We start from the raw sequence: 14,067 nt of genomic DNA on the forward strand, positions 1-14,067 counted from the left end.
ATCTCAATTGCATATTCCTCACATCCTCTCTCCTCACCTCTTTCTTAAAACCCATTGGATGAGAAAGCAAGATTTCCCTCCCCTCTGATCTTCCCCTCTAATGGGTTTTTGAGAAGGATGCAGGGAGAGGACGCGAGGAGTAGGAGTATGCAATTGAGATTCTCCCCATCAGTCCCATTTTGCCATGAAAGCTCAATCAAGTGCAGCTTAAAAGGGCAATTCCACCACTTTTCAACCTCATTTTCATTATCTCCAGCACAGTAGCAGTGTCTACATATGTAAAAACTGTGCATTTCTACATTTAGTAGAAAAAAATCGATAGTTAAAAAGTTCTACCCCATGACGTCATCAAAAGTTAAAACATTTTAAAAACACTATGAGATTAGATGAGAAAAGACCTTCCCTCTGGCTAGAAACTTGTTGCAGGTTTGGAAAATCACAGTCTTTTTTTTACTTTTAACCCTACCCTGTGATGTCAGAGAAGCCTTTTTTAGGACCTTTCGTCTTATCTTTTTAATCACAGATCATAGAAACATGCCATTTTCACATATGTAGACAGTGGTTTGGTGCTGGAGATAATGAATATGAGGTTGAAAAGTGGCACAAATGTCCTTTAAGTATTTGTATTTGAACGAACACAAACACTATTTGAACCCAGGGCTGCAGGGCTGTGGGATTCCCATACTGTTGAGTAACACGGTAGCTACATTCTGGCATATGAGCAGTATTTGACAATGGGTCACGTAAGACCGATTCTGTAAACAGAAAAAAACAAGTGCAGGTGTAACGGAAAAAATGAGTGGGGAATCCCACTCCGGCATAGAATCCACTTTAATAGGGGAAGTGGTGATGCAGATAACAGAGAAAATCCCTACGTACAACTCTACCATTCTATTGCCTGGCTGGGCTGGCCCCAGCCACCCCATTGAAACACATTGCCCAGGCCAAGGCACATATCCTGTGTTCTCTCCATCTCTTTCCTAACGGCCACATTCCAGGAAACAAAGGCTCTTCTACAGGTTCCCATGTTCGGTAGGAAAAACGAAACATTCACATTGTCATCCCAGGGGGACATAAAAAGTGTTTTGTTCGAGGGCAGGAAGGCCCTGTATTAGGCCTTGGCTCTCATTGTTGTGAAACACAGGAAATGTAATTTTGCACATTTGATGAGGCCACTGAAAACCTGCAGAGCGAGAGAGAGAGGAGTGAGTGTGAATATAGAAAGCCTTACACCACAGGAGAGGGCAAAGAAAAGAACTAGGACCTGTTTCTGTGGATCCCTGCTCAATTTGTCAGACCTGTCCTCACTTAACCCAGTTCACATTGACAAAACCACAATGACAACACAGCTTCACCTATAAAAAGCAAATCCCCCAAAATATCAAACAAGATATAAATAATAATGGTTCAGAAATACACGCGTCTTAATCACATATATTTTGGCAATGTCCGAAAATCCAGTATTTTTGGTCTGAAATTCTCCATGTTATACAGGACATCACACATATTATTATTCAACCAGACCCATGTCATCTCCTTCTAGGTATTGTTCCTGTGGATACACTCCACTCCTCTCCACTTAAATTGATAGATTATCTTTTAGCAGCAGCAAGGAAATGTGTAACAAAATGCTGGAAAAGTTAACATGCACCTTCAAAAGATATGTGGTTAGGTCTATGCGGGAAACTTCTGGGTTTTTGTGTTAAGTGGCTTTATCCATACTGTATTCTTATTCAGACTCTTTAAATGTTTGCTTTATCCAGCCAAAATGTACCCTTAACATGTGAATCTCATTACGCTCCTTTGTAAAGACTGCAAAGATATGTTGTGTATGTACTTTACATGTTCTTTATGTGGTCTTGAAATAAAATTAATGTAAAAAAAAAAAAAATACAGGTATCTTTGAATACAAAACCGCTTCAGAAATTCAAGAATTGCGAGGAATGAACCAAAATGAAAAACCAAATATAACAACCACCATGGAAGTGTTGAGAATTGAGGCAGCAGGAATCTCAGTGGGAGTTAAGATCAGTGGGAGCAGAGGGGAACCACAGAGAGCAGGTGTTGCTACTAACCTGCCTGCCACTGATGTGGGGATGGAGCACTGTGGAGAGAGAGGAGGAATGGAGGGAGAGAGGTGAGCCACAAGCAGTGCCTTAGGCAAGCACCCAGACACCAGGCCGCTGGGCTGAAACCACCGGGACACGGGGATGTTTGAGAGAGAGCACCTTGTTGGGGAGGGAGGGGTGGGAGAAGGAGGGCAGCTGTCTGGATTCCTGGCCCACAAAGGCAGGATGTGTGAGCTGGCCGTGGTTTGGCAAAGTTCCCTCTGGCCCTCAGCCAGCCATTGTTTGTCAGATAGACAAACACTCCAAAACAGGGGGGTCAGGAGCCCTGGCGATTATCAATGCTGTCCCTTTCCCATCTACTCAGCCTAGAGTCTCAATCTACACCACTATTATACAAACCACCACCCATGGTTGGAAGATTTACTCCTATCCACTCCTGTGTCTGCACGCTGACCCATCTATACTGTATGACAGCAGTTAGCAGCTTTACTATTTTGGAGGCCTTTACAACAGCTTGATTTCTGGTCTACTCACAGTCTGAAGATAATGGTCTGTGGACATGTTGATATTGTTGGCAGCTCTGATGCCAGTAAGTACCCTGCGTAGTGCCGAGAAGGGCCAATGATGATGGGCATACTCGTGTATCATCGGTGAAGAAGTGGGTAAACAGGAAGTCTATCTACACAACGCTCACAAAGAGGTGTTATAATGTCCTAAAGCCTGACTGTCAGTAATCCAAACAGATATGCCCTGAACACGTAAGTCAGTGTAACTGGGTTTGTGGGTGTGAGTAAGTATTCCATACCGTATCATAGCAAACAGACAATTTCATTCAAGTCAACTTTATCAGACTGGTGTACTGTATAATGAGTGTCCTCTAAAGTACTGCAGCTATTTTCTTCACTAAAAGTAGACAATTAAAAAAAGAAACTCTTACATAACTGTCTGACAAGTACTGCATGCGACTTGCATTCTGAGTTACAGTATATAACAGTGACCGTGGGAGCAGCCTCACATGTATTTGTGTAAACATCTACCCTGTGTAGAATCAGCTGTGTATGTGCAGTGCACCCTAACCCAGCTCATGACACCACCTCTATAGGTCAGGCCTCCACTGAATTCCTCATACTAGTGTCCTAAAAACCTTGGCTGGTACACTCACAAACTCAATCATCAGTAACCCTTAAAATTGTCCCTTCCAAGAGCGCTTGTTTGTTTGCTAAATGCCCATAATTGTACATCTATGAGAGAGAATACTGATTATACAACAATTCTTTAAATACGTTACATTTTGTACATTCCTGTAAGGCAGTTGAGCAAGACAGCTGTGAAAAGGATGATGTCAGGGGGCCCGGCCATTGGATCCACATGACTGGGGGTCGACATCTGTGCATCTCTCCTCCAGTACGCTCCTCCATGAGGCCCCAGGGCAGAGCATGATAAGTAGACCTGTGCTAGCCTAATGCAGGTGTGGCTCTCCTGCACCCGTTAAGAGACAAAAGGGCCTCATTTAGGCCTAACCTGGCGGCTGCCCAAGCAGCAGCGCAGAGGGAACCCGTGGCCTGTGCATTCCTTCACCCAGCCTAATAGGAGTGATGAAAGCAGCCAGGAGAAGAGACCCCCTCAGCAGAGCTCTCTACAGCACTGCAATAACCTGTACATTGTGTGGCTGACTGACATGAGCAGGTGTAAGAGACAGACACACCCACCTTCTCTGAGAGAGGAGAGGTATGCATGCCCACTGTAATCAGTCAGCCCATGCTGTAACCCAAAACTACTGCTGAATCATCTGATATTGTGAAGCACACCCACCTACACATGGTTATGAGTTTTGGAATAATTGCATGACAGCCAGGCACATTACAAATGCAATGCATTGAAAAATAAATAGAACCCCAGGACAGAACTACTAGGCTGTGACAAGACATTCATTATAAACCATCTACTCTAACTGAGAATCCAGACCACCTACACACACACAAAATGAATCCTCCCTTTTACCTAATCCACTGTGGCTACTTATAGCCTACATCAATTGAAAATACTCTGATTTAATTTTTGGATTGTGAGGACAGACAAACAGATTATGGGCCAAGGCAACAATACCTACTGACACTGCTTTTTTGCTCCAGTGAATCTGAGGGTTCTTAAGCTGCACACTGCATATTAAACTAAGTACACAAAAAATGAACAAACTTGCATTTTAAAGAGACTTTAGTGGGAGAGCTGCTGGTGTAGCTGCCTGACAGAGAGTGTCCTGTTAGTGGGGAGGCGAGAGGGGGCGGGCTGTGTGGCACCATTACACAGTGGTGCCTATGATTCAGAGGGGAATTTTTTTTCGCTAAGAAATGTAAACAGAAAGTTCCAAGGTTATCCAACAGGGATGGTGACACAAACACATAAAGCTTACTGTGACTGACTGGGCACTGGATATTCACACTTCACTATCATAGTTCAGAGCATTAAGCAATACTTTCTTTAAGTAGTTAGATAATTAGTTTATCCAGCAGCTTGCAGCAGGCACTAATACCTAATGACCAATATTCAGTGTTATGCCACCTAAAAATAGGCCAGTTTATTTGCTCTGACATTCAACTTACTTGAGGTCATTCCTAATCAATGGCTTCTTTATACCCTGGTGAGGTCTGATGAATGAAATCAAACAGGACCTTTACGATAGGAAAACATAAAAAATCAAATCTATACAATAATGTATAAGCCACAAAAAGAGGCCTTTCCCTGATAGGAGATGCTCTGGGGTTAAGGGAGTAAGAGAGAAACCTGTTGAACACATCACTATTATAACTTGTTCATGTAGTACTTTCTGCTTTAAAAACCTTGCCTTTTAGAGAGAATGTAAGTAAAAGAGGGCATCAGACAGGTTCAGTTCAGCCAGTTCTTTCCTCAACCTAGCTTTGTTACAGTGAGAGTCAGTGCTTAATAAGTACTGTTACTGTGAGGCCTTCATAGGAGGAGCACCTGGCAGAGCAGCAGGAAACCTCTCCTGGGCGTCTACTCCACTAGCGGTAGCATAGCTAGCCTAACCTCCTGCACCCAACGCTGGCCTTGATATCCTCTGCTACATTACCAACCACTGTCTGCTGCTGCAGTCATAATTAGGCCAAGGACAGAGAGCGGAAATGAGCACAGCTGGAGAGTTGAAGGGATCAACTATTCCATAAACAAACTGAACTGAACCATAGGCCTAGCCCTGTGATGTGATCCAACCCCAGAGCCCCTTCTTTCACTTGTCATGGCGAATGTATATATTTGGGCTGCTGGACGGAGAGTAGCCACGGTTGTGACAGGGCTCACAAAATGTGTGGAACCAAGTTATCTTTTGTAGAGGATTTTATCACAATAAAAACACATTTTAACTATGTTTTGAAGTGAAATATTTAGAGGTTGGCATTGGCCCCCTACTGATCGAAACAGAGCCAAATTGGGAATTTCCTCAATGACTCTACAGTGACACCTGGTGCCCTCTCATAACCATGAAGGTGGTGGACTCCATTTAAACCCTGCGGTGAGAAGAACCTAGAATCCTGATACACAAGGCTGCCATGAAGCTGACTAATGTCAAATAATCAAATACTGAATCATGACATAGTTGAATAAGGATTGTTGATTTATTGTTGAATAAGGATAAGGCCTGTAGAAATCATGTAAGTTAACATACACTGAGTGTACAAAACATTAAGGACACCTTCCTAATATTGAGTTGCACCCCCGCTTTTGCCCTCAGAACAGCCTCACTTCGTTGGGGCATGGACTCTACAACGTGTCGAAAGCGTTCCACAGGGATGCTGGCCCATATTGTCTCCAATGCTTCCCACAGCTGTGTCAAGTTGGCTGGATGTCCTTTGGGTGGTGGACCATTCTTGATACACACAAAACTGTTGAGCGTGAAAAACCCAGCAGTGTTGCAGTTCTTGACACAAACCGTTGCGCCTGGCACCTACTACCATACCCCATTCAAAGGCACTTAAATATTTTGTCTTGCCCATTCACCTTCTGAATGGCACACATACACAATCCATGTCTCAATTGTCTCAAGGCTTTACAATCCTTCTTTAATCTGTCTCCTCCCCTTCATCTACACTGATTGAAGTGGATTTAACAAGTGACATCAATAAGGAATCATAGCTTTCACCTGGATTCACCTGATCAGTCTATGTCATGGAAAGAGCAGGTGTCCTTAATGTTTTGTACACTTAGTGTGTATTGTTATGTTACCATGTTAGGCTATACTTTGACATGAAAAAAAAAAGCAAGCTACCAGATGTATTTATATAAAGCAGAAGGATAGCTCTGGATGAAATATATGAATGTTCACAGGCCTGATGAGTACATTTACTCCTGGATCTTAGTCCTGGATCATTCAGTGTCTGTCTCTTCCTTTTCAAGGTTTACCATCGCCATTGGTATCGGAGTTGACGCTAGAGGTTGGAGGGGATGGCTGGGACCCTGAAGACCTGTGGCCTTTGTCCTCAGAGCTCCTCCCTGTCCTCTCTAAGGCTCCTAGACCTTCTTCAGTATCTCTCCCTGGGCATAGGCCAAATTCATGATCCTCTCCTTGACTGTCTGTGGAATCACATTGAGATTAGAAAAATTATCTATGAGAATATATAGCATATATGGACACTTCTGATGTACAAATGTACATACATTTTAAAAAGTAGCAGATAAATGATGATACAATAATAATAATAATATAATATGCCATTTAGCAGACGCTTTTATCCAAAACGACTTACAGTCATGCATGCATACATTTTTTTTTGTGTATGGGTAGTCCCGGGGATCGAACCCACTACCCTGGCGTTACATGTGCCGTGCTCTACCAGCTGAGCTACAAATATAAACGTTAAAAACGGAGAACCATCCTATTCGGTGTTGATATAATGACCAAATCTGTGGTGTGAAGCTGTGTCCTGAAGGTACATCATGGAGTTGTGAGGAGCAATGGTGCCCTTGTTGCCTGGCTCCACATCACTTAGGTCATCTCTATCTAGGAGCTTAGAGAACATGTCAGATCAGTTTCAAATGCAGGGCTGAATTTTGGTTTTGATTGGTTCACGCTGAGTGTGTTGGCTAGATTTGAGAGGTGTAGAGTCAGACACTTACTTGGTGCAAGGGGTTTTGACAGCTGAGGTTGGATCTGCTACAGAACTTGAAGGAACTGTTTGACACCAATGAATTATGGCACTTGGATATGGAGGCCAGTGGACCACCACCATGGCCACACCACATCCTATCCACACAGTCCAGGCAGTGCCACACAGCAGGACCTGCAATACACACACATTTTCCTCAACAACATTCTTCGCAATCTTTCTCTCTATTGGCATCACACCAACAAACATATACAAGTTTGTTACAAATTAGCAGTTCTTTGATCACCTTGATCCATTCAATGTCAAATCTACAAATCTTTAAGTCTCTTTGTGACATCATGGCACACAGCCTCCTGGCTTGCATACAATACGCAGCCTAGAGCTCCAGTGTGTTACCTTTGGACAGAGGGCTCCTGGGGTCGTGATGGAGCATGGCCTTTGGGATGGGATAGAAACCAAAGCTGTTCCACTGCTGGCCTGTCTGACAGACAGTCATGTCCTCTGGGGGAAATGGCTTCTCTCTGTCACAGTTGGGTGGAACGTTGTGCTTCCTCCACAGATAGGTCTGTCTTCTCAGACTATCCCAGTCAATGCCATCCCCTCCAGTCTAGAGTAAGAGCCATGAAGAGAGAAGAAAAAGGAAATGGAGATAAAAAACTTCAAACAAAACAACAATGTGAGTTGCCAGATTTGCCTTATTCAAGTGTAACACACTACAAACATTTGTTTATTTCATTGACTAAACTAGCGGTTCCTCGCTTCATTTCCACACACCAACAGGACATTACAATAGACAAGTGTTGTCTACAACAAGTAGAATACATCCCAGACAGTGTATTTGGCACTAATTCAGTGTCACGATCGTTTATAGACGAGAAGGACCAAGGCGCAGCGTGATAAGCATACATGTTTATTTAACGAATAAACACCACGACAAAACAACAAACGAAACGTGAAGTCCACGGTAGCATACACACAACATACCTTACACGGAACAAGATCCCACAACTAACAGGTGCCAAAAGGCTGCCTAAGTATGGTCCCCAATCAGAGACAACGAGCCACAGCTGCCTCTGATTGGGAACCACACAGGCCAACATAGATCTATACATACTAGATCCAACATAGAAAATCAACCTAACAAAACACAACACAGAAAATACACACCCTGACTCAACAAATACGAGTCCCTTGAGTCAGGGTGTGACAGTAACCCCCCCCCCCAAAGGTGCGGACTCCGACCGCGCCACATAAACATAACAGGGTAGGGGCCGGGTGGGCATTCCGCCTCGGAGGCGGATCCGGCTCCGGGCGTGACCACCACTTACTCTCCACCTCCCTGTTGCGCCCCTGGTCTGGTCTGGACCTCGGCGCGCTGCTTCCCCTCTCCTTCCTCCCACGACGTACCAAGCCTTGTCTGGACCTTGGTGTGGGAGACCCCGAACCTGGAGAGGGGCTGACGTCTGGGTCTGGACTGGAACCGCTGACTGGAGCTGGACCCGACGACGGTGGAGCGAACTGCTCTGGCTCCGGAGTGGAGCGGCTGACCGGAGCTGGATCAGGCACCGGTGGAGCGGACTGCTCTGGCTCCGGAGTGGAGCCGCTGACCGGAGCTGGACTAGACCCCGGTGGAGCGGATTGCTCTGGCTCCGGAGTGGAGCAGCTGACCGGAGCTGAACTGGGCACCGGTGGAGCGGACTACTCTGGCTCCGGAGTGGATCCGCTGACCGGAGTTGGATGGACCCGGTGGAGCGGATTGCTCCGGAGTGGAGCAGCTGACCGGTGCCGGACCAGGCACCGGTGGAACAGGCACGGGCCGTGCCGGACTGGACACACGCACCACTGGCTTGGTGCGGGGAGCAGGAACGGGCCGGACCGGACTGGCGACGCGCACCACTGGCCTGGTGCGGGGAGCAGGAACAGGCCGGGCTGGCGACGCGCACCACTGGCTTGGTGCGAGGGACAGGAACAGGCCGGGCAGGGCTGGCGACGCGTACCACTGGCTTGGTGCGAGGGACAGGAACAGGCCGGGCCGGCGACGCGCACCACTGGCTTGGTGCGAGGGACAGGAACAGGCCGGACCGGGCTGGCGACGCGCACCACTGGCTTGGTGCGAGGGACAGGAACAGGCCGGACCGGGCTGGCGACGCGCACCACTGGCTTGGTGCGGGGAGCAGGAACAGGCCGGACCGGGCTGGCGACGCGCACCACTGGCTTGGTGCGAGGGACAGGAACAGGCCGGACCGGGCTGGCGACACGCACCACTGGCTTGGTGCGAGGGACAGGAACAGGCCGGACCGGGCTGGCGACGCGCACCACTGGCTTGATGCGAGGAGCAGGAACAGGCCGGACCGGACTACGAAGGCGGACTGGAGGTCTGGAGCGGAGAGCTGGCACAACCCGTCCTGGCTGGCTGCCCACTTTCGCACTACACATGCGGAACGCTGGCACAGGACGCACTGGGCTGTGCACGCGCACTGACGATACAGCTCGTAGAACAGGCGCAGGATATGCGGGACCGAGGAGGCGTACTGGAGACCAGGAGCGTTGAGCCGGCACACCCCGTCCTGGCTGAATGCCCATCTTCGCACGACACGTGCGTGGTGCTAGCACAGGACGTACAGGACTGTGCCGGAACACTGGCGACACAGTACGTAGCTCCGCATAACACGGAGCCTGCCCAGTCACACTCCTCCTCGCGTGAGTACGGGGAGTTGGCTCTGCTCTACCTCTAGGCTCCGCCAACCACCCTTTAGCCCCCCAACATTTTCTTGGGGCTGTCTCTCGGGCTTCTTCCTCGGCCGGCGCCTTCCGCGTTGCCGCTGCTCCTCTCTATATCGCGCCTCCACTGTCTCCTCCCAAGGACGGCGATCCATCCCGGCCTGAATCTCCTCCCAAGTCCAGGATCCCTTACCGTCCAGGATCTCCTCCCAGGTCCAGGCTGTCTGCTCCTGGACACGCTGCTTGGTCCTCATTTGGTGGGATCTTCTGTCACGATCATTTATAGACGAGAAGGACCAAGGCGCAGCGTGATAAGCATACATCTTTATTTAACGAATAAACACCACGACAAAACAACAAACGAAACGTGAAGTCCAAGGTAGCATACACACAACATACCTTACACGGAATAAGATCCCACAACTAACAGGTGCCAAAAGGCTGCCTAAGTATGGTCCCCAATCAGAGACAACGAGCCACAGCTGCCTCTGATTGGGAACCACACAGGCCAACATAGATCTATACATACTAGATCCAACATAGAAAATCAACCTAACAAAACACAACACAGAAAATACACACCCTGACTCAACAAATACGAGTCCCTTGAGTCAGGGCGTGACATTCAGTTAAGTTTAAATTATTTAATTCATTTGTTTATCAACAGCTGAGCAGGAATTTGTTCCATTCTTCCTGGACTAAAGCTTGGCTGTTCAAGGAAGTACGTGACTACTGACCACTCCCTACATGAGATGCTGAAAACAGAAAATAAACACTTAGTTATAAATCTAGCCAGAAAAGCTCAGTGTAATAGGAGCTATCATGGCCTGCATCTCCAGAACCAGTGCCCAGTCTCACTCTCCCGTGACTCTCCCTCACTGTGGAGCCAAAGCAGGGTTTCCCCCTCTCTCAACCACTCAGCAAGCCAGATGAATATGGATTGAGAGGCAGCAACATGCTTCATGCCTGTTGGTTACATGTAAATTAATTATATTTCACTCAAACAGCACTGGAGACAGGCCTTTTAATGATCAGTCAGAGAATTATTCAGAGAATCATTATTTAGAAAGAGAATGTCATGGGGCAGTAGTATGATAGTATGAGTGACCTTGCTGTCCAGTTTGTACATGTATGTTGAGAGGTCCTGCTGGGTGTGTCTCCTCAGTACCCTCTCCCTGACACTGTGGAACACCACAGGCTTGTTCCTGAGGAGGAAAGCACTTGGGACCCTGGGTGCTGGGGGAGGGTGTGGGCTGGTTTGAACCTGGGTCTGGGCCTCCTCCTCCTCCCTCTGGGGGTCAGTGTCTGTGTCAGGCTTGGCCAGGGCAAGGTCTGTTGGGTGGACAGTTTGCTGTGACACAGGGGAGCCCAACCCATGCTCACTTCTCGGCTTTGATGTCAATGGTGTCAGCTGGAATGGCACCATCTTCCGCACATTCTTGGACTTATTTCTGTTCTATAATATACAATAAAGATGAGAATATGTAACTGCTTAACGAAATAGGCCTATTCATTAACACTAATGTAATACAAAGACAAATAACCTGCCACATACAATTTATGAAAGCCGTGAAAATATGGTACTCACAATTTTGGAGGTTTTTAAGGACGGAAGGCAAGTGAGCTCCTTGACAGGTACATGGGGAGATTTAGGCCTGTGATCAAAAAGGCAATGTGCATATCTGCCAAGTTTAATGTCTAAAAAGGTTATGTGGTAATCAAATGATGCACATTTCTAAGGTCTAGGCCAATAACATAAAAAGTACAACATAAGGTGACTGAGTATGATGAAAAATTAAGATACAATCTACATCAAATACAATAAATCAAGTGACCTGTTTCGGGCTTGGCACTGAGGGATGTGTTGGGGATTGGGTACCCACATCACTAGGGAGCCAGAGCCCCATGATGCACTGGAGCAGCTGGCCAACTGATTGATCTGGGCTGTGCTGAGCTGCAATAACACCCACAACAGACATTACACTGGATCAGCTATACTCCAATCAATATTACTCACCATGGAAAAGTATAGCCTACAAAAACTCCATCTTTGGTTTTCAACGAAGGGTGTAAGACAAAGTCAGCAAGCCTTGCGTCTGACTTTAGGCATAATGTCTCTATGTGTAACTGTGACAAACCTTTACTTCCTTGTGTTGTTTATTACGAGGACTATGGTCAACAGAGTTTAACCCTGGAACGTGAAGAGCTGCACTGCAAAGAAGAATTAGAGAGTAGGAGGACCCCTATGCAAATCCATTGTTTAAACTTCAACTAGAATTGATAACTCTGTTTTCTGTTCCAGTATACTGAATGGCCAATGGCAATATACTATATTGACTTTGATTAGGCTATTACTAACCTTGTGTTATGCTCCTGCTGGTGGGCTTGTGACTGGCTGGAGAGAAGAGTTAGAGAAGCATCTGTGGCAAATTTCTCCTTGCTAAGTGTCTTATAGAGCAACTTCACTTTAGGGGTCTTTCGGCCTTCAGTCCACTCCGATACATTAACCACACTAAGGGTTGGAAACTCTTCCACTGATAAAACAGAAAGAACAGCACTGTTAACCAGAGGTGGGACAAAGTCATTGTTATGCAAGTCACAAGTAAGTCTCAAGTCTTTGCCCTCGAGTCCCGAGTCAAGTCGAGTCAAAGATGAGGCAAGTCCCAAGTCGAGTCAAAAGTCAAAGCCATCAAGTCTCAAGTCGAGTCCAAAGTCCTACATTTTAGTTTCGAGTCATTTCAAGTCCTCTTAGCAAGCCTTTGCAAGTCATTACAAGTCCTCGTAGCAAGTCTTCTCGAGTCATAAGGCGCAAGTCCAAGTCAAGTCACGAGTCATTGATGTTAAAGTCCAAGTCGAGTTGCAAGTCTTTGTACATTTTGTCGAGTCGAGTCTGAAGTCATCAAATTCATGACTCGAGTCTGACTCGAGTCCAAGTCACATGACTCGAGTCCACACCTCTGCTGTTAACCCACTTTAACATTTGGCCCATTTGAGCCAGCAGCTGTTCAATGCATTTTGCAGTACTGCTGTGTGTGTTTGAAAGCGAGAGAGGAGAGAAATTGAATTGCAATACTTGACTGCCTACCATCTACAGTGGCTCTGCCCCTATCTGATGTTCTGGGCTTTATGTAGTGTGGTTTGCCTTTGGCAATGCGCTGCTCCGACTCCCAGCAGCAAGGATGAGGGCACATCGCCCAGAAACAGTGGGCCTCATCCAAAACCTCACTGGCAAGGCTGCCCATGGACTATACCTGAGTGAGTGAGCGCAATCATTTAGCTAGTCCTGTAGTACACGTACTACACACTACTGTTAGCTATTATCCAATGTCCATTCTAGCATACCACTTAGAATGCATTCCCAATAATAGCTCGCTACATCGGTTCTATGTAGCTAATATGCTATTGTGAATATTATAACAGAGCTGCTAACATTTTTGGAGAAGCCCCCGGCCTTGTCCTCTCTGTTTCTCATTCATTGGAAGGAAACCACTTATTTTTTTTAAAAGAGAGAAACTTACTTTAGCTACCCAGCCATTTATACAGTAAGGTTAACTCCGCAATAGTTATTGAGCAGAAACCCCATCGGAGTGCAACGCATACGTACCTCGTGTAGGGCACCCTAGATAACTGAATGGGAAAAAAAATAGGCTAGGCTAATTTAGCCAGAGAAAAATAAATGTAGCTATTAAACAACTCCGCTAGCTAGCTAACCAAGAAGAACCAACTTTCAGAACTTGCGTTGCCAAGCAACGATGAGACACGTCCATACTATATCTCGTTCTCCACCTGCTGGTCAAAGTTGTTTTTACAACATTCTTTTACATTTTTAGTCATTTAGCAGACGCTCTTATCCAGAGCGACTTAGTTAGTGAGTGCATACATTTTCTTTTCATAACCATACCCATCCTCTTTTGGAGGATGCTCTGCACAGCCTTCCATACTCATGACTCATTCTAGGCATACTTTATTATATGGTGTTATGGTAAATATGTCAACACCAAATTATGATCCAGTTTTGTCAATGTGTTTTTTAAATGTTTTAATTGCAGTAAGCATGCTATAGGCTAGCGGTATCAGCATTCAATGATTGCAGGTCCTTGGTTTGATTATGGATGTCATTCCAAAATGATGCAGAAATCTCTCTGGTGCAATATCTTATG

General features: G+C 46.3%; 1 protein-coding gene across 3 annotated transcripts; it reads right to left on the minus strand.

Annotated features, from left to right (window-relative positions):
• Window positions 1-6,219: 6,219 nt before the first annotated feature.
• On the minus strand, window positions 6,220-13,738 carry LOC121584121. 3 transcript variants are annotated; one of them, XM_041899953.2, is made up of 11 exons: window positions 13,512-13,738; window positions 12,993-13,158; window positions 12,267-12,441; window positions 12,046-12,118; window positions 11,743-11,861; window positions 11,496-11,562; window positions 11,172-11,363; window positions 7,583-7,793; window positions 7,197-7,360; window positions 6,979-7,087; window positions 6,220-6,653 (listed from the first exon to the last, which is right to left on the minus strand). In XM_041899953.2, the coding sequence occupies exons 2-11, from the start codon at window positions 13,147-13,149 to the stop codon at window positions 6,472-6,474; spliced, it is 1,449 nt and encodes a 482-aa protein (XP_041755887.1). In that variant the 5' UTR covers window positions 13,150-13,158; window positions 13,512-13,738; the 3' UTR covers window positions 6,220-6,471. The 3 variants fall into 3 exon arrangements, with proteins under 3 accessions (XP_041755887.1, XP_041755885.1, XP_041755888.1); XM_041899951.2 differs by having other exon boundaries at window positions 11,016-11,363; XM_041899954.2 differs by lacking the exon at window positions 6,979-7,087 and having other exon boundaries at window positions 6,497-6,653; window positions 11,016-11,363; window positions 13,512-13,737.
• Between the last annotated feature and the right edge of the window lie 329 nt (window positions 13,739-14,067).

Source organism: Coregonus clupeaformis, chromosome 16, assembly GCF_020615455.1.
Source record: "Coregonus clupeaformis isolate EN_2021a chromosome 16, ASM2061545v1, whole genome shotgun sequence".
Classification (NCBI taxonomy): domain Eukaryota; kingdom Metazoa; phylum Chordata; class Actinopteri; order Salmoniformes; family Salmonidae; genus Coregonus; species Coregonus clupeaformis.